General features: G+C 41.0%; 1 protein-coding gene across 2 annotated transcripts; it reads right to left on the reverse strand.

The window, feature by feature from the left end:
- Positions 1-7,452: 7,452 nt before the first annotated feature.
- Positions 7,453-21,134, reverse strand: LOC146561892 (glutathione hydrolase 5 proenzyme-like). 2 transcript variants are annotated; one of them, XM_085293307.1, is made up of 13 exons: positions 20,381-21,134; positions 18,494-18,621; positions 18,312-18,419; positions 13,897-13,980; positions 13,131-13,308; positions 12,585-12,745; positions 12,229-12,375; positions 11,985-12,115; positions 11,346-11,530; positions 11,148-11,239; positions 9,477-9,583; positions 9,192-9,302; positions 7,453-9,105 (listed from the first exon to the last, which is right to left on the reverse strand). In XM_085293307.1, the coding sequence occupies exons 1-13, from the start codon at positions 20,695-20,697 to the stop codon at positions 8,968-8,970; spliced, it is 1,887 nt and encodes a 628-aa protein (XP_085149433.1). In that variant the 5' UTR covers positions 20,698-21,134; the 3' UTR covers positions 7,453-8,967. The 2 variants fall into 2 exon arrangements, with proteins under 2 accessions (XP_085149433.1, XP_085149434.1); XM_085293308.1 differs by lacking the exon at positions 13,897-13,980 and having other exon boundaries at positions 20,381-21,133.
- Positions 21,135-23,708: the final 2,574 nt, after the last annotated feature.

Consider the following 23,708-nt stretch of genomic DNA (forward strand, 5'->3'; position numbering starts at 1 on the left):
CTATATTCCTGCTAAAAGCCTGACAGAGTCCATCTGTTTGTTTTTTGCCTAAGTGCAGTGTAGAGTGTGAGGCAGAGTGAGCATGTCCCATTGCTCTTTGTTTTTGTTATTACTGGCTGCCAAAAACCTGGAGTTTCATGTGCCACTGAAGGTTTTTGGGAACACTTTGTAAAGGTTTGTTTTTTTGTTTTTGTTTTTTTTTGTGTGTGTTTCATGATTCTTAATATACAGTGGTGTGAAAGTGTTTGTCCCCTTACTGATATTTTTATGTATGTTTGTCACATTTACATATTTCAGATCATTAAACACATTTAGTTTCAGTTTAGCTCAGTGGGTGAGCAGATGACCCAGTCTGACCCAAGGCCCCCCAAAAATAAATAAATCGAAATAACACAAGTGAACCCAAAATGCAGTTTTCAAATGAATGTAATTAACATTAAGGGGACAAATCGAAACCCCTGTGTGCCCCCTAAACTGCAATAACTGGCAATGAGTCTTTTACAGTTCTGTGGAGGAATTTTGGCCACTCCAGTCTTCATTTGGTTTTTGAGCCATTCAGAGGTGGACTTGCTGGTGTGTTTTGGATCATTGTTCTGCTGTAAAAAAAAAAAAACCAAGTGTGGTTCAGCTTGAGGTTACGAACCAGTTGGTTTTCTTTGTTATCTTTGTCTAATATTTACATTTGTTTAATGATCTAAAATGTGGCAAACAAGAAAATCAGGAAGGGCTCAACCACTAACTGCTCAACAGATGCCTTGAAACCTCTTTTTAAACTATAAAATAATATTAAAGTTACAATCTTCTTTTGGCTGCTCTCTTTAAGAATTACTACAGGAAAGGCTTACAAGATGGTAGTGAGACCGGCTAATTTTCACCCCATCTCTAGAATCTATCACACCAACCCTATCCTTTAGGATTGTTTGGACATGTACAACCTTTCTTCTTTAGCTTTGTCTTTAACCCACTCAACCCAAGCCGTTCCTTTGATACTCATTTCTAATCTTGTAACTCCCAAGAACTTCCATCATCTCTAAACTATACCATAGCAGGTCTCACTACCATCTTGTAAGCTTTTCCTTTCTCTCTAGCTGATAGCCTTCTGTCACAAATAACCCCTGACATTCAACTCAACCCAATCCCCACCCTAACTGCACACGTTTACTTCAACTCTTGTGAACTGTTCATTGGATGGTTGACCCCAGTTTTCTTTTTTTTGTCATCCATCTTCAATTACTTTATTGAAGTATATTGGAAATGAATCTTTTTACAGGGTGGAATGTTTGTAAAGCCTCTATTTTTAATAACTTCGGAAAAAAAGAATTTCATTTTGTCAAAATTGTACATACAGGCTCAAATAATGTTTAACATTTAACCAAATGTTAACCACTAATATTTGGTTAAATGTCCATCTCGACCTAACCCTTCTTGTTGCCATTAACAAGCTTCTGGTAAAATTTCGAACAGATATTTGACCACTCTTGGGTAGTTTTGAGGCACAGATTTGGAGAGCAGTCCACAACTTTTCAATGCAGCTGAGGTTGGAGCTTTGAAGCCATTGCAGAATCTTAATGTTAAATAAACCAGTTTTGATTTGTGTTTGGGATCATTATTCTGTTGGAACCTCCAGTTGTGTCCAAGTTCTAACTATAGTTACTGATTTGGAGTGAAGTTGAGGAATAACAAGGTAGTCATCCTCCTATCCCATCCACTTTGTGCAATCAGAATCAGAGAAACCTTATTAATCCCAGAGGGTAATTGAGTTGTTATAGCAGCAAATATACAACAAACATCAAGCACTCATTCAAAATGAGTGTGGAAACAGAGTTATGATACGTAAATATTAAGATAAATATAGAGATATAACTATACATATAAATCTAAAAGGACGAGTATGTCTTCAAATATGTCATGGTGTACATGGTGCATTGTGGTGTGATTAATTCTGTTCCACATTTGTGGATCTGACCTAAGTGGATGAATTAAAGAGTGTGATAGCAGTAGACTTGTAGTCAAGAGACCAAGACAATACCAAGACCAGAGGGTATGGAGACCAAGACTCAGACAAAAAAGTCTTTAAACTGCAGCCAGATGCTGCTTCGTTTACGGGTGTCAGCCATATTTATGTATTTTTGCGATGCACAGCCCTCCTCTCTCTCACCCTCTGTTTTTCACATAATGATATTATCCTATATCCTCCCATGTGATTGGCCACAATATGAAGGGATTGGAGCATAGCTGAGCCACTGTGTGAGAGCTGAGCAGCCAAAGGAAATTAAGTGAGGAGCCGGCTCTCGCTCAATGGGAGTCTATTCTTCTGATTCACTACAAAGCGCTCTCTAAGCACGGCTCTTAGAGCTGATGCTTTAGCGCACGGCACATTATCAAACGTTACGTTGTGTGTCATGGATACTGTTGACTCCATAGGCAGAGCCAGACATTTTATACACCTGGGGCTTAGCCCTAAAGGGTCGTATGCATGTGGGATGGGGGTCAGAAATGACTGTGGCTGTGTTTTGAGTTTTGTTTAAAAAAGAATGACTTCATCTTTTACTGATGGCATGAAGTTGGCTTTAATGTTAGTTGTAAGGTCTTGGGGTTGTTACAGCTTCACCTTGATCACAAACTACACCACCGTCGAACTAAAACATAACATAAAATTCAATGAAATAGTAAGACGAGTGAAATAAAGACATAAAATGATCTATATAACATACAAACATACCTCGCTGGCTGAGCCATGCTTTGAGGCAGAAATGAGCACTTTACAGATACTTTTAAGAAACAACTTTCTCTGAATTAAATTGGCTTCTCTTGCTTCAACTTGCCATGCTCACACATCAACATGGGCGTGCATCTCCCTCAGGTGCACCAGTGGGACCAACATGCAGTACAATAGTTCCTACATGAGAATTTTCACAATAAATTACCTAATGGCATATAAAATATGCATAGTGCAAAACAAAATACATTAACTGAAAGTAAGGCAGTAAAACTAGTTTTTAATTAAGCAGCAAGGCAGAACAAAATCAGAGCTGTATCCAGACACGCAGACTAAACCCCAATTCAACCAGACCCAGAACTGATCCTGAATTAAAACAGGACTACAACAGTTCAAAATCAGGACTACTGAGGATTTAACCACGACCGAACCAGAATCAGAACTAGATGATAGCAGCACTAAAATCATCATAAACTTGCACTATACTTATTTTTTAATTCTACCAAAGTACAATATTTAGATTGAGAAAAGTTTATATAATTATTTATCCTTGTTGTGCAAACAAGCCTGCAAAACTTAATAAATATAGAATTTGAAAAGTAAGAAATGGTATCTAAAAAGAAACACTAGGTACGAGATACATGTTCTGATGAGTTTTGGCAAACAACCATCTGACCTCACCTGCTCTTATTCCATCTCTCTCTGTTCCTCTCTCTCCCTCTTTGTGCTGACAATCATCAAATATACAGTGGAAACCAGATATTTACAAACTCTTCAGATCAAAACACAAACACTTTTTTAATTGTAACATCAAATCAGACTAAATGTTTATTTTTGTTTAGATTGATAAATATAAAAAACATTTGTTAAATTTAAGAGTAAAGAGAGAAAATCTGTATTTCTTAATTGTAAATGGCACCAAATTGTATTCAAACTTGAGCCACACTTATGGAGCTCCACAGTTCTCTTCCTGGTGTTTTGGTTGACATCTCTTGATGTTCCCATGTCACAGAAACAGGCTCTGTGTTTTGCCTTATATGCATCCACAGCTGTGCCACCAGTTTACTCACATGGACTCTACGAACCTATCAGAAGCTTCTTCAGCTCAGAATGGAATCGTCTGCAGTTTTCTTATTAATTAACAATAAACTTAGTGTACATGTACTCCTAAATTTGATGAAAGTGATAAAAATAGAAGCTCTGTCTCTCTTTATTCTGACATTTAACTCATTCGAAAGATATTTCAATATTTATTTATCTAAAACAAAACAAGTTTACTCTAAATTGATGTTGTACAGTAAAAAAAAAAATAGGTTTTATGTTTTTTCCCTAAAGTGTAAATATCTGGTTTCAGCTGTGAATATACTGCTGTGTATTGAAGTTCCTCTTGTTTTGCATAGAAATATACTGAACAACATACAAAGCATAATATATAAAATAACATCTACCAGAGTTTTTCTTTGAAAGAAGCTCCTTATGTCCATTGTTGTGTTCATCAGTACATAACTGAAACGCTTTGTTTAGCCGTGGAGGGAAACAACTGAAAATATGAAATAAACACATGTGAGCTGAGACTCTCTAAAGAAACAGCTTTGTTGTTGTTCGGCTTTTCATTTCGCCATTTGTTGATTCATTCGAAGAGCAAGTAACGTAACATGGGTCAAGTGATCAGTTTGATATCAATCTTTCGTGATTCACCGTCATATTTACATTATTTGTACAGTACGAATGATTTGCTTTGGTACCTGGCAGGGGCGATTTTAGCCCATTTTGGGGGGTGCTTCAGCACTGTTTGCATTGACCACTGGTCAGTTCTGCATTTCGGGGCAATGAGTCTTTTGCTGCGTGTGCTCTGATGGTCCATCATGGAGGCGTGCATGGAGTGGGCGGGGTTGTCCATGATACAAAGAAGCTTTTTTAGCATTCTCCTCACAGACACCTCCTCTAGGTCCAGTCTGACACCCAGGACAGAACCAGCCTTTTTAATCGGTTTGTTCAGCCTGTTGGCATCGGCTGTCTTCACCCCACTGCCCCAGCACACAGCTGGAAAGAACACAACACTCTTTACCACAGAGTGATAAACATGGTCAGCATTTTCCTACAAACATTAAAGGACCTGAGCCGCCTCAGTAGGAAAAGCCGACTCTGCCCTTTTTTAAAGACAGCATTGGTGTTCTTGGTCCAGTCCAGTTTACAGTCCAAGTGTACCCCCAGGTACCAGTAGTCCTCCAGGATCTCTACATCAGCCCCTCTGATGGTGACAGGGGGAGGAGGAGGAGCCTGCTTCCTAAAGTCCATGATCAGTTCCTTTGTCTTTGTGATGTTAAGTTGTAGATGGTTTAGCTCACACCACTCAACAAAGCTGTCCACCACACTCCTGCACTCCTCCTCCTCCTGTCCGTCTGATGCAGCCCACAATGGCAGAGTCATCAGAGAGTTTCTGCAGATGGCATGACTGAAACTTGGACCTGAAGTCAGACGTGTAGAGGGTGAAGAGGGAGGGTGATAGGACCGTCCCCTGTGGCGCCCCCGTGCTGCTCAGGATGTTGTCGGAGCAGCAGCCCTTCAGCCGAACATGCTGTGGTCAACTTGTTAAGTAGTCTGTGATGCAAGCTACCAGTGGGGCATCCACCTGCATTTCTGTGAGCTTATTCCCCAGCAGTGATGGTCTGATTGTGTTAAAAGCACTAGAGAAGTCAAAGAACATGACCCTCACAGTGCTCCCAACAATGTCCAGGTGAGAATAAGCCTGGTCCAGCAGGTAGATGATGGGGTTGATAAGCAAACTGTAGGGGGTCCAGCCAAGGCTCCACCAGCAGACGCAGATGTCTCAGGATGAGTCTCTCCAGCGTCTTCATGACATGTGAAGTCAGAGCCACTGGCCTGCAGTCACTGGGGGTCGACGGGTTAATCTTTTTAGGGACAGGAACCAGGCAGGATGTCTTCCAGAGTGATGGGACCCTCTGCAGTTTCAGACTCATATTGAAGATCCGATGCAGAACTCCAGACAGCTGGGAAGCACAGCACCTGAGGGCCCTGGGACTGACACCGTCAGGGCCAGCAGCTTTACTGGAGTGGAGTCTGCCCAATTCTTGATGTCATCTTCTGAAAGGGACAGGGTGAGACAGGCTAAAAATGTTTCTCCAACTGAAAATGCTACGTCCAGATGAACAGAATCAACCTTTTGGGCTATGATTAGTGTAACTTTGCCAGTAACTCTTTAAAGTCAACAGTATACACTCTACTGTGGCTGTAGCTCAGGTGGCAGAGCAGGTCAGCCACTAATCAGAAGGTCGGTGGTTCGATCCCAGGCTGCCTCCTGACTGCATGCCAAATATCCTTGGGCAAGATACTAACCTTGTTTGCCTACTGGTGGTGGTCAGAGGGCCCGGTGGCGCCAGTGTCCGGCAGCCTCGCCTCTGTCAGTGCGCCCCAGCTGTGGCTACAATGTAGCTGCCATCACCAGTGTGTGAATGACTGAATGTAGTGTGAAGTCCTTAGGGACTAGAAAAGTGCCATTTACACTCCAACACATAAGGATTATTATAGATAGATTCTATTATAATTTAATAGAATCCTTGCCATCCCTCACAAGTGAGCCCCAAATACATCTGTGGGTAACATTACTACATTTACTGTAAAAACCACACAGTTGGTTTTGAGCTTTATTTTTTGCTCAAAGCGCTCAAAATTTGGATGTGTTTGGTTGACTTCTACATGTTTTTTTACATTTTCTGGGAGTTCCTGTCATCAGGTTTGCTTTACTTACACAGTAGAACAAAGCTAGAAGCTGGAATAGAATTTGGTTTTATTTTTAGTCAATTTAACACTAAATGTGTTTTCCTTCTTTATAAAAAGTTGACATGTATTATATTTTGATGGACTAATTCTGATCAGTTGTAACAGTCCACTTCATGCATGCTGACTCGAATCATCCTCTGCTGAGCGACTTCTGAAACATGAAGAAACCTTTTTAAAATTTATACTGCTGTGAATGTTGTATATCTTGTAACAGTGACATGAGCTTTGGTTATAGTAAACCTGCCTTGTGTTGTTTATCAGATATTCACACCAGAAGCATCAGCAAGAATTTTCTTTAAAAGAAAAGAAAAGAAAAAACGAATCTGTTATGAAAACTGTTACGAAATCGATCACCTGAAAATAATGGATGTGTTTTTCTAGCTTTTCTTATCTACAGTACAAATATAGTGTGTATATAGTGAGGATGACATTTTTTTATTGAGATATTTTTATGAGTTTGCAGCTTGGTGTGTCTCTCTCTCTGCTTATATGAGTGAATGGAGCTCACCCGGCAGTATCTTGCTTTCTCCAATCTGTAAGCCAGGATTATCAGAGTAGGATATTTATCTATATAATATTGATTTGATTACGCTTCAAATTCAGGTCAGAGAGAGGGTATTGTTTTCTTTTACACATGTGTGTTTAATAAATTAAAGCAGTAATGATTAAATTATTACAAATCACTCCAGTTGATAAAAATGTGAATTCTGGCGCCTGGCAGAACCTTGAAGCCGCAGGTGCGCCACCTGTTGGAACTGGGGTGAAGTGCACCAAAACTTCAGATTTTGTCAGAATTACGTGACCTGTGTGTTTTGAAAGCAATTGTTTTCTATAAGCTTCTGTCATCTCCGCAGAACATAAAGTTTCTGACTCGTGATTTCCAAAAGGCAGCCTGGATGAAATCCAATAATGAAAACTAGGCAGACATTAAACACTGAAGAAAGGAATTTATTGTACACAAAACTGGCAAAATAAAACATTTTCAGTTCAAGTCCGGGTTATCTATTCCTGTCAATAAAACACATTAAACAACTATAAAAAGAAAACTGTTGCTTCACAAACTGTTTGTCTGATTAACTTTAACCCTGAGCACATCAGCAGAATTACCCACACTTTATAACAGCAAAACAATAACAGGATGAACTGAGCAAAGAATCTTAATATGCAAACTGAAGAAAAAAACCTAATATTGAAAAGCATTTAAATGTGGTGTATAATATTCAGATAAAAACCTGACCTTTCTGTTTGGCTCGAACAGTCTGTGAGATCTAGTTTTGTTAATGCTGACATGCCTGTAACAGTAACTGCACTGCTGTTGTAGGACTCCAAACTTTTTTGGTTTTGTTTATTTGTTTAAGCTACAAATCAATTGATAGATAACTTAGGGCTGTCCTAAAGTGGACCTTACTTTCTCTCACTTCTGGACAATCCAGTGGGCTAAAATTTACAAAGTAAACATGAATTTGATGAGACTTGAAAATGTGAATTGTAGCTCTTTTTCCAACAATCTTTCATATAACCAAAGATTTCTGCGGTCAGTCTCTTCCTGCTGGCCTGATGCAGGTTGAAGAAACAGACACAGGCTTCACATTTCAACCTGAAAGCGGTGTCCTTGTTTTTATATATTCTATGATAAAAGAATATAATAGATCATATTGACTGTATAAAATCAAGGCCGATATATCAATTTCTCAAAAAAATTCTATCATGCTGTCTTTGCACTATTTTGCATTAAATTTGGGATTTAAATAATATTTTCAACACTCAGACAGTCGAAGCGGTCTCCAGGGTGAAACAATCGCACAAGTGCTGCTGATTTGCTGAGGAAAAATAGCCATGATAAACCAATCACATGACCAATTTAAGATGACATAGCAACAACCCAAGACAACCCTGAGTCTTCACTTTTGTGTTAAAAGTGTATGTTGTGTTGATAGGCCACGTAAAACTAGAGTCATGATAAAAAATATATGTAATGTTTTTTCCTGAATCGTTGTTTATGTTTACTGAGGGAAGAAACAGTAAAAACTGCATTTTCTAAGGCAAACACTCAAAAGCACAAAAATTATAAAAAAACAAGAAACAAAACCATCCTTTCCTATTGGTGTTCTGTAAACAGTTTGAAATAGTTATCAGGTCTTTAAGTTTGACGTCATTAACCGTTTCTGGGTCCCACAGTCAAACGATCACTGTGGCATCACTGAGAGTTACAAACTGTCTAAATTCTTTCATCTTTAATAAGATGATCAGTGTTCTGCTCTACCAGGTGTAACAATTAAGTTTAACTTCCAGGCATCCATGAAAACAGAATTTATTAAATTCAACAGAGTTAGAAGTTAGCAGGAAGTTAGCTCGCTAGCTTCCACTTAAACATAATATGCCATGTCCAGCTCTGCTATCATAACCTTAAAGCCATGCTGTATAACTGACATCACAGAGTCTTGGTCTCAGTAACCAGCTGCTTCACCATTTTTCCTTTTATCAGACCATGCAGAGATACAGTTGCCCGCTTTTTCCACAGCGTTAACTGTGTTGTAGAATTTTGCTACTTTATGTCCCAGAGCTTCAAGACCATCAACTACATCCTGCAGGGCAAAGAGGAGAGAGACTCAGATGGAACAAAACCTGTAGAACTTATTAATTTATCATTTAAATACACTGAATAAATTACCTTTTCAAGCTTGGATTCAAGTGTTACTTCACTTTGAGAGTCTACAAGAACAACCAGAGTATCAATTGCCTCCTTAAGACTCTTTCCAAACCAAAGGTGGTTCATGAGCGCCTTGGAGAGAAAAAATAAATCTATGAGGTGAGAATGTGATGATTACAGGATAAATTAGGGTGAAGAGTCCTCTTACTGTGATGCAACCTTTAACAGCAAAGACCAGCATCGGTCCACATGAATTTATTTTATTTAATATGTAACGGCACCTTTGTGTGTACCATGCATACATACCGAGGCCACAGCCGGTGGAATCATTTCAGAACCAGACCCTCCAATCACCAGCGTCTTCGACGGAGACTTCAGCACAGAAGGGGCCATATTGGAGGGAGGCCGCTCGCCTGAGAAATACAACAAAGACCTTGAACGGCGAAACTAGAAAGCAGAAATCAGTCTGTACACACATATTTGAGCATAAATCATTCATACAAATGTTTCATACACAAATCAGTGACTGTATTTTCTTGCAGTATTTTCATACCTGGATTGCGGGGGCAGTGGAGCCTATCCTAGCTATCATAGGGTGAGAGGCAGGTTAAACCCTGGTCAGGTCGCTAGCCTGATGCAGAGCTAACACAGAGAGACACTCAACCATTCACATTCACAACAATGGGCAATTTAGAATCACCAATTAGCCTAACCCTACTAACTGCATGTCTTTGGACTGTGGGAGGAAGCCAGAGTACTCAGAGAGAACTCACACAAACATGGGGAGAACATGCAAGCTCCCCACAGGAGGTGGGATCGAACTCAGGGCCTTCTTGCTATAAGGCAACATCGCGCCACCGTGCTGCCCTATCTATATACAGTATAAATGAATATAAATATCCATATACTGTTAAATCACAACAGCACATTTATATTATAAGGTTAACCCACTTCAGTAGAGACAAAACTGAACAATAAGACGAGCCCCTTGTGAGCAGGTACTTAATGACAGTGTGAAGGAAAAACTCACTTTTAACAGCAAGAAACCTCCAACAGCACCAGGCTCACAGAGGGGCAGTCATCTGCTGTGACCAGCTGAAGAGTGAGGTGAGGAAGACAGGACAGATTTAGAGAGCTCGTGTAATTTGTGTTTATAGAAGTTCACTCAGAGCTCAACTGTGCCTGTTTTTGAACATTCAAAACATTTCAGTAGGCTATGGCATTAAATGGAAAATGGCATTTTAATCCAAATTTACATGATGTGCTTCAGTTTGGCAGTTTTGTTGATTGTTTTCATCAATTGTCAGATGACAAGGTATCACAATGAATTATGAAATGCAATTTTCTGCGCTCATTTCCTCAATGGTGCTTTTGTTTGGTACTCTTAGATTAATAATTCATGGTGTGCAGTTTCCTGAGGTGTTGTTGTTTTTCTTTCAAATTTCTTATATTTACCCCCCCAACATGCTAACATGTGCAAACATGCATATTTATAAAGTATATGTTATATTAACCAGCGGTCCCCAACCCCCGGGCCTTGGACCGGTACCGGTCCGTGAGTCGTTTGGTACCGGGCCGCGAGAGTTGAGGCTCAGGTGTGAAATGTATAGTTTTCAGGGTTTTTATCGGTTGTCAGCGTTATTTTGTTATTGTTTTTACCGTTAACTCGGTTTTCCTGGGTCTTTTCACGTGTGTTATGAATAAATTATTTTTTTTTCGGTACCGGTACTAGTTTTATTTTGTTGTATTTATCCGCGACACCTTAAAGGCCGGTCCATGAAAATATTGTCGGGCATAAACCGGTCCGTGGCGCAAAAAAGGTTGGGGATCGCTGATATTAACCATGCTAAACACGTTAGTTGAAGTAAAGATGAAGATGAAGTACAACTGCGAATTAGCACTATACAAATCAGAACTGAGGTCCAGAATATTTGTTAATAAATATTAAATTCAGAAGGAATCCTGCTGATCCCTTACCATGAAAGATGTTATGAGCTCGACCACAAAAGTCATTTAGATGGTTGTTGAGGATGATTCCAGTGCTTGAAGAGAGGACATTGGACCCAAATCTGTAAAGAGTAAACATTAAATGAACTAGGTCTAAACCCTGTGACACTGTGTTGTGGAAAAGTCAGCTGGTTTCTAACAGTGAAACAGAATGATGCAGGTACTGACTCATCGTTGATGCTGCTGGTGACAGACACAGCAGATCCATCTTCAGCCAGCACAGATACATGTGTGGTGCCGATGCTGTCCAGATATGAGTTTTTGCCGTAATACTGGGGATCGTGAGTCTTGTCGCTGCTGATCAAGCTCCGTATGTGGTTGGCAAAGCTATCCTCTGTCAAATTCTTTGCCATCTGTGTGAAATACAGAGAATTAAGACCCATAATTAAATAAGCACATTACAGAAAATACATTGATATCAAGAAAATTAACAATTTACAGCCAAATATTAACAGAATTTTGATCATTGATGCATCACTGACGCTGCTGGTGACAGACACAGCAGAAGCATCTTCAACCAGCGACTTGCAAAGTCGCAAGCTCACCCCAGCAAATTAACCCAAAGTCCGACTGTGCAATGCTCAGAGATATTACAAAAAACTTCAGACCTCAACTCATTATCAATGTGCATAAACCGACTGTGGTGGGATGTGGTTTGTGGATGAGCTGCAGGCGGGGTGGAGCACAGGGTTCAAGCAGAGCAGAGGCTGATGTGGTGTTGCTACATTTACTCGTTTAGTCACTTAAATATAATCATACTATATGCAACAAAGCAGGTGCAAATCTGTAGGATTTTCAGATACTTACTTTATCCGAGCTGAAGTTTGGATCTCTGATATGTTTCTTTAATCCATTGGCAAATTTTAAAGCTTCAATATAACGGTGATAAAACAAAATCTTTTCATCAGTCATGTTAGGTTCTGATTCCATTTTGTATCCTGAAAATATAAATAATTGTTTGTTTTTTATTTAAAACATCCATTTCTAGTGTATCACATTTGTAAAGATTGATAAGGATCATCTCCACATGCTAGAAGCAACAATCAGGAACCTTTCATGGTGTTGAGGATGAAGCTGAGGATGGCTCCTCCTGAAGGAGGCGGAGGGAAGTACATCCGGTAATCTCCCAGAGAAATATTCCACGCATCAGTCACATTAGCTTGATACGATGCCAAGTCCTCCAGTGTGAGTGTTCCTCCTGAGCAAAAACATTAAAACAAATGATTTTGTTGAGCAAAAATGAACACAATGCATTTCATAATCAAGACTTTGAATGGATCCAGACAGATCAGAGTGTAGCACACAGTGATCATGGTAGATTTTTACAGAACGAATCGATTTGTTAATTTGTAATTAGAACAGAAAATGTTCAGAAAAGAGAGCAGGATGAATCCCGTCTGATAATACCTGCTTTCTGTATGTCACTGATTAAATTCTTTGCTATTGTTCCGTTGTAAAACACATCTGGTCCCTCGTTTGCGATCGTCTCCAAAGTGTCAGCCAGTTTCTCAAATTTCACAGTATCCCCGGTCTTAAGCAGGTTCCCATTTTTATCTAAATATAACTCGCTAAAAGACAAAGACAGTGAAATAATAATAATAATGATTGCATTTATATAGCGCTTTTCGGGGCCCTCAAAGCGCTTTACAACACCACTATTCATTCACTCTCACATTCACACACTGGTGGAGGCAGCTACATTGTAGCCACAGCCGCCCTGGGGCAGACTGACAGAGGCGAGGCTGCCAGACACTGGCGCCATCGGCCCCTCTGGCCAACACCAGTAGGCGACGGGTGAAGTGTCTTACCCAAGGACACAACGACCGAGACTGTCCGAGCTGGGGCTCGAACCGGCAACCTTCCGGTTACAAGACGAACGCCCAACTCTTGAGCCACGATCGCCTAAAACATTCATTTGTATTTTTGAAATCACATTGTTGGTGTATTTCATACCGTAGTGACGTGTTGCCAATGCGTGGGATGTGTTGACCTTGGTAGTAAGGAATAGGGAATCCTCCTCTGGCTAATTTGATGGTTGGCTGAAAGAGGTCGGCCCACGGCAACTTCCCATAAAGCCGGTGTGCCGCTTCATAACCTCGAATTTCCCCAGGAACCCCAATCCATCTGCTATCTGGTTAGACAGATAATGGGTAGTCAGGGCTGGAAAGTCACACATACATTTACTCGTGTTTTGAGTAAACTGTAAGGTCCTGACCTTTAATGATCTGAGATGACATTTGTTATAATTTGGTGCTTTGTAAATAATCTATTCTATTCTGCTCCATTTCAGAGGGAAACACTGTAATTTTTAAATGTGTGTCTGTTTGTAACTGATTGTGTTAGAGATAACATTTTGCATCCTACACTTACTTTTAGTTTATTTCACTACATTTACATATTTACACTATTTCTGGCCTAAAGAAGCATTTAGCATCTTATACTTACTTTTCTTACTGTTTATGCAGCCTGTGTGCAGGAGTGTAGCACAGAACTCTGGACCCTATAAATAAATGGTGTCTGGAGCCCCCTTTCTTTTCTTGATCCATTTACCTCACACATATTTTAATTTCTATTTTCTTTATTTATTTATTTTATGTCCGCCACAAGTGAACTACCCCCTCATCGCCCAGCTAAGATTGCCATGACATGGCGTCCACGAACTGGCAAGCGAAAGCAAGGCCGACCAAAGACCACATGGCGTCGAACATTTATGGACGACCTGAGAACTGTCGACATTGCCTGGGACGAAGCTGAAGCAGTCGCTGCTGACCGACATCGATGGAGATCACTAGCTGCCCGATACCTAAAAAAAAAAAATACAAGTGAACTGCTATAATAAATACTCCTCGTATTGCTGTCCATCCCATAGGTCAAAGTCAACACACTATAGACAATCAGGAAGTAATGCAGGAAGGTCTTTTGTACTCTGCTGACAGCAACATAAGGGACAGGGACATGTGCATCCACAGCAGCCTGTGTCTCTGGCCTCACAAGATCTCACAAGATTTCCAGCTTAACCTCCACAGACAGATAATCTGCCACAGAACGAGTGAAGATTAGCCAAATTAGAAACAATGACTGATAAAGATGGACTTGTGAGGAAAGTTAAGATTTGTCCTGGGGACCAGAAAATGGGAAAGATGGACAGCATCCTGGCAAGCTGTCTACACAAATCAGAAAGTTCCCCAACCAGAAGTCCTGAATCAACGGTCAGGTACGACACATGCTGCGTACTCGCTCTCTTGCATTCAGATCAGGCAATGAGATGGAGTACAAAGCTGTGAAGTACACACTGAGGAAAGCCATTACAGCAGCTAAGAGGCAGTACTTCTATTCTTCTGCTGACCCCAGGCGGATGTGGCAAGGCACATCACAGAATATAGGGCCACCACCAACACCATCAGCTCCACAGGTGGTCTGCTGGAGGATCTCAACCCGCTTTACACCTGCTTTGAGACCCCCCAGACCTCCCAGATCCTCCACACCTCCCATATCTCCCAGAACCTCTAGACCTCCAAGACCTTCCAGAACCCCCAGATTACCCGACCCTCTCCCCCGCCAGCGGTCTCAATAGACCAAGTGCACAAGGTCCTGAGGAAGATCAACCACCGCAAGGCAGCAGGACCAGACAACATCCCTGGACGGGCCCTTAGAGCATGTGCTAACGAGCTGGCTGATGTTCTCACCTCCATCTTTAACCTTTCCCTCAGTCGGAGCATAGTTCCCACATGCTTCAAGACCACAACTATCATCCATCTCCCCAAGAAAAGCCCAGCCACCTGCCTAAATGACTACAGACCAGTTGCACTCACTCCAATCATTGCAAAGTGTTTTGAGAGAGTGGTGCTGGCCTACATTAAATGGTAAATGACCTGTATTTGTATAGCGCTTTTCTAGTCCCTAAGGACCCCAAAGCGCTTTACACAACCAGTCATCCACACATTCACACACTGGTGATGGCAGCTACATTGTAGCCACATCCACCCTGGGGCGCACTGACAGAGGCGAGGCTGCCGGACACTGGCGCCACCGGGCCCTCTGACTACCACCAGTAGGGTGAAGTGTCTTGCCCAAGGACACATTAAGAGCAATATTCCAGACACTCTGGACCCCCTGCAGTATGCCTACCGGCCAACAGGTCCACGTCAGACGCCATCGCTGCTGCCCTTCACTATTCACTCTCCCACCTGGAAAATAATGACTCCTACATCAGGGTACTCTTTGCTGACTATAGCTCCGCCTTCAACACAGTCATCCCTCACAAACTCATCCACAAACTGTCTACACTCGGCCTGCACCCCACCCTCTGTGACTGGCTACAGGACTTTTTGACTGGCAGGCCTCTGTCAGGATCGGCAACAGGACTTCAGTCAGCATTACCACAAACACTGGCGTCCCACAAGTTTGCGTCCTCAGCCCCACCCTCTACACCCTGTACACCCACGACTGTGTCGCCTCCAACAAAGACAACATCATTTTGAAGTTCACAGATGACACTGCAGTGATCGGTCGCATCACTGGAGGGGACGAAGCGGCTTATAGGAGAGAGGTGGCCGGTCTGGTGTCATGATGTGAGGACAATAACCTCACCCTCAACACTGAAAAACAAAGGAGATGAGCAGCTTTAGGTACCTGGGCATTCACATCAGTGAAGACCTCACCTGGACACTGAACACCACACAGCTGGTCAAGAAGCCTCCTGAGGAGGCTGAGGAAATTTGGGATGTTAGCCAAGATCCTCAGCAGCTTCTATAGCTGCACCGTGGAGAGCACACTGACCAGCTGCATCACTGCATGGTACGGCAGCACTACTGCTATGGACCACAAGCGCCTGCAGAGAGTGATAACAACTGCGGAGAAGATCACCAGGACCCCGCTGCCCTCTCTGCAGAGCATCTACCATCGCAGAGTCCAGAGGAGAGCTGCCTCCATCCTTAGAGACCCCACACACCCTCAACATGGACTGTTCACACTTCTGCCCTCGAGACGAAGGTTTAGGAGTGTGAAATCCAGAACATCTCGACTCACTAACTCCTTCTTCCACTGCTGTCGGACACCTGAACAGCTGACCTACCTCAACTGCAATTTGCATATAAGGACAATTTGCACACTAAGTTCATTTTGCACATAGAAATGCTATTCCTTCTGTACACATGAAAATAAACACTTTCTTGAATCTTTGAATCCAAAAATTTGTAGTATTGCACAGACTAAATTCTAAAGTATGTAAAGAGCTGTGTGGTTACAGGTTATTTTGAGTTTAGAAATCATTAATTTTATATTTCTCTTTGTTGTTAAAACACACACACATAATTTGGTGGAAATGTAAAATAATAGGACACTTGAGGACACTATTGAGGCCGTGCCACAGTCAACTTTCATTGTGCTCTGGGCTGCAATTGCTTATTAACCCTTTTTTTGTCTTTTAACAAATGTATTTAATAAAGGCATTTTAATACTGGAACCAATTTGCCTCAGCAATGTCTCTTCAAGCCTATGTAATTCTTTTGTTTAGTCTGAAAACACACTCTCTTTATATTTCCTAGGGTTGAAATTCCCCTAGGTGGCGCTGTTGCATTTTAATCATAACACCCCCTGACCACCTCGCCACAACAGTAAGCATGTACTTAGTTTTTCATGGTTCAGTGTGCCATCCACAAATTTAAATTCTCTATCATGCAAAAAAGAAAGTCATACATGAACATGATCCAGAAATGCAGCTGTCTTCTCTGGGCTAAAGCTCACTTAAAAAGGACTGAGGCAAAGTGGAGAACTGTTCTAATGTCTGACAAATCTGTTTGTTTGTTTGTTTGTTTGTTTGTTTGTTTGTTTGTTTGTTTGTTTGTTTGTTTGTTTGTTTGTTTGTTTGTTTGTTTGTTTGTTTGTTTGTTTGTTTGTTTGTTTGTTAGAAAATGTGGATCCTGCATCCTCTGGGCTAAACAGTAAAGGGCTTTAACAAGTGCTGCTGTTTTTGCAGCTTGTTATCACCACTCAATTCAAAACATTTAAAGGTGATTACATTACTGCCTATGGAATTGGCTGCTTGCACATCTGGCAATGCACCATCAGTGCTGAAAGGTGTACACAGGTCTTAGAACAACTTACGCTCCCATCGAGTTGACATCAGCAAGACCGTGCATACTGTATCTATTACAATAGCATGGTTTCACAGTAGAAGTACCTGGGTGTTAAAATGACCTGCCTGCAGTTCAAACCTTTGACCAAGAAAAAAAAAACACATCGGATGCACCATGAAATGAAAGATATGACAAAAAGGACCCAGGACTTTCTTTGTGTCCAGTCCGTCTCTGTCTCATCTGAGGGTCCTGTCTTTAGTGTTTTGTTCTTTTGTCCAACTGTTTTGTCCCAGTTTGTCCCACTTTCATAAACAGGAAACTCAAGCCTGCTTTAATGTTAGCTTATAACCAGCTGTTGTTGTTTAGCTGGTTTTTCGTTGACTGCCTGGAGTTGGAAGCGCTCCGTGTCTAATCTGCTTACAGTAATTAAATAATAATGGCTATGCATTCCTTAGTGTGTTAGAGCCCTGACTTTATTTCAGGAGATGAGGTTAGAGGTGAGGAGGCGGATACCTGTCATGCTGTCTCTTTCCTTCGCTTCTTTGGTGACAAGAGCCCTATCCCAGATGATAAAAAGTAGGTATGATCCTTCACATCTTGAGTTTGTCTTACAGACTAAGGTGCAGAATGTAAAAAATACCTCTGCAAATAACTGGCTACACCTTTAGAACTTTTGTGTTACATCTTGTGCATAATTTGGAGAAAGACTTGTTAAGACCAGTCTGGAAAAAGACCCGTTAAGACCTGTTTGGAGAAAGAAACTACTTCAATCTCTCTGGTTTCTTCTGAAACTAAGGAGCATGTGTTTCATGGTTTTAATTTATGCTAGATTATTCTGATAGTGTCATATACGACACCGACTCATTGTCTTGAATAACTGCCGACAGCCAAACCCTCTGTAGTGGTTTGCTTTATCTCTTTTTTTCTTTTCTTTTTTATTATCCCAGTTTCTCTTTCTTGAGGAATGAGGAATGAGGCTGTGTCATAAAGGTGAGTCCAAGAGCAGATTAGACTAAACCATTATAAATATTAGCATTATGGCAGAAAAACAACCCACCTTCCAGCCACTCCATGGTCCACTCTGTGGTTTTACGACACAACTTAAGCAGGTCAGAGTTCACATTTCTGGGGACAGTCTCTCTGGAGTTGATGATTTTCACTTTACCTTTGAAAAGATGACATATTATTATGTTAAACCCCAGCGGGGTTGAGCTAAGAGGAGCAAGGGTGTCTTGTTACCAGAGCTGTCCATCACAGTGAATATGACCCCGCCTCCGATGCCCGCGCACTGTGGGTTGATGATGGAGGTGCACAACAGCGCAGCAATGGCAGCATCTACTGCAGAGCCGCCTTTCTGAAGAATGTTCCTGAAACAGTTCAGAGAAATAGATCAGGCTGAAGTTCATGTCCCGCTCCCGGCTATTCGCGGGGATAAACCATTATTGCAGTCACTTTTAAAACAAAGTATCCAACTGCATAAAAGTACCACTGAGCATCTGGTTCCAGGAACTTAGAAAGAAAATGTTTGAAAGTGATGCAAGAATACTACGCTTGCGAGCATATGACACAGAAATCAGCCCTGTTAAAACTGATAGTAGGTTTAAATATTGGTGCAACTTTGGCATTTCCGCATATTGGAAAGCATCATCTGAAAAAGGCCTGGTTACCTTTCAACAAATGTCAGACAGTTAAAACCTGGAGAGGGGTTACTTCTTTAAATGTCTCCAATTAAGACCTCACTGTAATACAGATATTGTGTCCAAGGAGAGGGAATAAATCTATCTGAAGAAGATTGGTCAAGATTGGTTTTTGGTTTGATATATATATATATATATATATCAAACCAAAAACCTTCCAGTTAGTAGGTGACCCGCTCTACCTGAGCTACAGCCACCCCCATCTCTTTAAACATTTCTTTTCATGTTTGCTTGAAATAAAATATCACTGTTGGTACTGCAGCTTACTGCAACCTAAGTATGCGTTTAAATTTAATGCTTAGGAGAGGCAAAGGGTGATATCCACATGTTGGACCATCTATTACGTGCTTTACCGTGATACTGGAATATTATTCCCCTCTATGTTGTCATTACAGACGATGTCAGTAACAATAGTAATTTGTCACTTAGGAACGAAACAGATCTTAGGTCCGGATCTTTGAAGTGAATGATGGGATCCGAGGCATGATATTTTTAATCTCTATACTGTACTGTCTGTTGACAATACACACCACATCTGTAAGAATCATAGTTTCTACGTAATACGGCTTTTTCTCCGTTTTGACCAATAAATCATTTAGTAGGGAAATGGCATGAAGATTTTATACAGATCACACCGAATTTTGACTTTTATTTAAAAAAAAAAGGGGGGGGGGGACATAACCGCACACTTCCATGATGAGACGCTGTCATGCAGTTTTCAAAGACGTTTTAGCGCTAAAGTTTGTGAAGGAAACGGTTTCCAAGGCCTAATCCGTGGATCGGCTTCCTCCGAGGCGTGGACGTCTATCAGCAGAGAATGTCCCTTAGTCTGTAACACAGTCAAATATATTCTCAAGTAATATTCAAGCATGCCATTCAGCGTGTTAGTACGAGCAGCTCGGGAGCAGCTTGGGAGAACAAGAAAACAGAGACTGCTTTAGATTGTCTTCCCAAAGTGACTCAACTTTATTCACAAGTACAACAGTTTATATAGAGGGTAAAATTCATGAGACAGCAGATTATCAGTTTAAACCAGTACAGACCAAGATAAGGGAGCGTCTTCCTGCCCTTGGGTGAAGAAGCATCCTTTGTGTAGTTTATTAGTTCAGCTACAATTGTGATTATCTCAGCGACATATTTTCAAGGCACAAAACGAAGAGTTCTTTCATTAGTGAAATCTGAAACAAACCATTTGGCCTTCAACAGGCGTTTAAAAGATTAAGAAACTAATGTAGCTGAGGGAGTGATCTCTGTGGTATTTCAACCTTGTTGAATGACAGAGTTTTCCTGTATAATGTCACTATAAAACAATATCCAGTAAATGCTCCCATGGTACTAAAATACCTAACAGTTTGCATTTGGAACAGTGCATAATTTTATGTGTAATGCGAAAAACGAAAATGTGTCCGAAGTTTAAAATGTTACTCACCGTCCAATCTCTGAACAATTCCAGGAGTCTGCGGCCACAGCAGCTTTTGAGAAAGGGCAATTAGCACTGGTGTCCTTACACTCACTTCTACCCTTCCAATACCCATAATAATCAGCTAGTAGACCAGCTACTAGAGCACCTACAATTAGACCAACTACAAATAAGCCAACTGCTACTAATACGCGGAGAACTTTGGCCAGGCGTTTTCGTTTTGCTCTGGTTTTTGCGCTCTTAACGTCCTCGTCCTCAATGTCCTCGTTGGGGGGACACATAGGAGACGTATTTGCCTCTTCCACGTGCTCGGTTGACTCAGGCATCGCTGCTTTCTTCTCTGCGTAACCGTCGGTAATTCACTTCCTCCAAAAGTTAACCGCTTGTTGATTTCCCAGACAGCACAGCGATGTATTGCGCACATATATCCGCTGTGTGGGTACTGATAGGCACAACGCAACGGAGACGTGTGTTTGTGGTAAGCAGAGGTAGCTGCTCCCGGTGTGTAGGACGTTTTGTCAGAACACCGGTAGCCCTGATGTTTTTTGCTCATCTCTGCAAGACACTGGGTGGACTTTTCTTACCTCAGCCTTTTCCTCCATGTGCTTGATCCCACCGGGGATAGTGTGCACGTCGTTGTCCCACTGCAAATGGATCGAATAACATCGACGGCTCTTATCGCTGCTTTATCGACCTCCTACTGTTCGCTGTTCATGAGCCACGCACTGGTCTTCCTCACCCAAACCATAAATACTTTGCATCAAGATTGTGACTTTTAGTCTCTCAGTGATGTTGGTTCACTGACCAGAGTGGGTGGTGAAGTGGTAAATTATGATCTTCAGTTGGACTAATATTAAGTGCAGCTGAATGTTCGGGTATCTGTCAGCACTGCTCAAATATGAAGAAATATATTTGGTCTAAAACTGAAATAAAAATTCAAGTGCGAAAATGCAGTTAACTGCAATTTAAAACTAAACTTGAGGTTAAATAAAAACTGAAACAATATTTTGTATTTAAATTGAAACCTATGTGAACTGTATTTAGCTTAAATGTACTTTGTTAGCTTCAGATTTGGACAAATTTGTCAACACAACCATCATCAGTAGCGGTTTTAGATACGGGCGACACGGGCGGTTGCCCGGGGCGGCATCGTGGTGGGGAGCGGCATCACGGGCATCGGCAAAAAAAAAAAAAATGCTCGTACTCATGCTGCCCCGACGTCATGCCAGCGCATATGGGGAATGGTACAGGCACCGATCGGTTTTCTATCGCCCATTTGCTGGGAGTAAGGGCGCCCTCCGTTTGCGAGGTGCGCCTGCTGCTTGCGGCACAGGGAGGAGAGGGCGGGGCTGCGGGGGATTCTCTGGCTGGCTGGAGCAGCGTCTAATAACCAACTCGCAAAATAAAACAAAATAAAAACAAACCAAAAAACACGAAAACACCAGACATCATGATACAGACTTGTAATTTGAACCGACGTTTTTCGAAATTCTATACGCGAAAAGTGAGCGCGAGAGCCCTCGGTGCGCATGCTCACTGCTGAAGTCAAAGTAAACTTTATTGTCATCTCCGCAACATGCAGTCCAGTATATAGAGAGACGAGACGAGGATCCAGTTACAGCAGTGCAAGTAAACAAACAATAAAAATAAGAAGAGTAAGAAAATAAATATACACTTTAGGACCAGGAGTAAAGGGATCAATAACAATTTAAAATTTATAATTTACAGTTTGATGATTTAAAATCTCACACACAACCTGTCGAAAGGGGACCGGCTGCTTCCAAATAGAGCACATTTCATTCATAATGTTGTAAATCCAAGCCCATTATCTACTCATGATTTGAATCCTGGGTTGTGCGAAATCCCAGAAATAAACCCTAGACAAAGTGAATCTGTGAACTAAGGTGTAGGTCTGTTAGGTTATGTTGTGGTGATCCTCGGGTTGGGGGATGGGTGTTCATACTGGAGTGCAACATTAAAACCAATGGAAGATGGACAGGAAAAGTTCAAAGTCATGGGGTGCAAAAGATACAAGTAAGCAGATGTGTGATTGGACCATGGCAGGTCATCCTGAAACAATCAGAATCATAATCAGAATACTTTATTAATCCCTAAGGAAATTATGTAGGTTACAGTTGCTCCAAGAAGAAATTGTGAAAATAGCAACAGTAACAGACTAAACTCCAAACAATACATTATGTTACAGATTTTACACATGTAAGAAATAGCACTATTATATACAGACCACTCAATTATAAATATCAAGAATTAACAGAGGTGATTTTAAATAAATATCAAGAACATTGGCATGCATTCATTAAACAGCCCAATAACTCCAGTTCAGTTTCAGTTTTATTTGTCATATGCAAGTTAGCACAGGGTCAACATTGCAATGAAATGTATTTGAGGAGCAGCAGACAGTCACTCGGCAGTACGTAAAAAACTGTAAGAGCAAAATGTTTAGAAATACAGTAGTACTTATCTTGTTCATGTTTATCTATTTTAACATAACAGCGCAGCGGTCACAAACTGTTTGTCTTCTTCCGACTAACAACACACCTGACGCCCATTGAGTGCGTCCACCTTAAATACCTTTACATAAACCTACCATACAGAAAACAGAAACAGGGGACCTCTAGCGGCAACATAGGGTATTAACCCAAAAAACTTTCATACATGGTAAAGAAACTTGTCTAGATGTCAGTGGCTTCTATCACCTGCTTTGGCCAGCTTATTCTCTCAGAAGGGACAAAAGCCTGTCAGCAACATCCCTTAGATCCCCGAGACACACAAACCCTCCTGCCACGGTAAGGTAGCTATTCATTGATTATTTTTCTAATAATGAGAAAACTAATAATAATAAATAATAATACATAGAAAACAAATAATAATAAAACAGTAAAACACAGACAATATATCAAATGTTTAAAATGTGACATTTTACTATTTTATCAAAAATATCAATTCATTTTGACTTTGATGGCAGGAGCAAACATGCTAGGTCGGGGCAACAAAATGTTTAAATAATAAGTGGAACTAAAAACAAACAGCTGGAGGAACATTTAAAAGTTAAGATAATTTGCAACAAGTCAGTAACATGATTGCACATAAAAAGAGCAACTTAGAGAGGCAGAGTTTCTCAGAAGTAATGCCGGACAGAGGGTCACCAATCTGCAAAAACATATTATGGATCAATTTCAAAATAATGTTTATTAGTTTAAAACTGTGAAAACTTTGTGTATATCTCATCATGTACAGCACATCACCAAAAGACTCACAGAATATGTGTGCAAAGGACAACACTAAAAGTCAATATTGGATGCCTCACAGAATATTT

Source organism: Mchenga conophoros, linkage group LG12 (assembly GCF_057382185.1).
Source record: "Mchenga conophoros isolate Kocher_MC1m ecotype Shallow Benthic linkage group LG12, M_conophoros_male_GT1.1, whole genome shotgun sequence".
In the NCBI taxonomy this organism is placed as follows: domain Eukaryota; kingdom Metazoa; phylum Chordata; class Actinopteri; order Cichliformes; family Cichlidae; genus Mchenga; species Mchenga conophoros.

Excerpts from the sequence above, each read along its gene's own strand:
- LOC146561892 (XM_085293307.1), bottom strand. The coding sequence starts at position 20,697 with ATGCCTGAGTCAACCGAGCACGTGGAAGAGGCAAATACGTCTCCTATG. Across the intron at positions 13,981-18,311 it reads GACCATGGAGTGGCTGGAAG|GTATCGGGCAGCTAGTGATC; the intron begins GTGGGTTGTTTT and ends TTTTTTTTTTAG. Across the intron at positions 9,106-9,191 it reads TTGAATCCAAGCTTGAAAAG|GATGTAGTTGATGGTCTTGA; the intron begins GTAATTTATTCA and ends TTTGCCCTGCAG.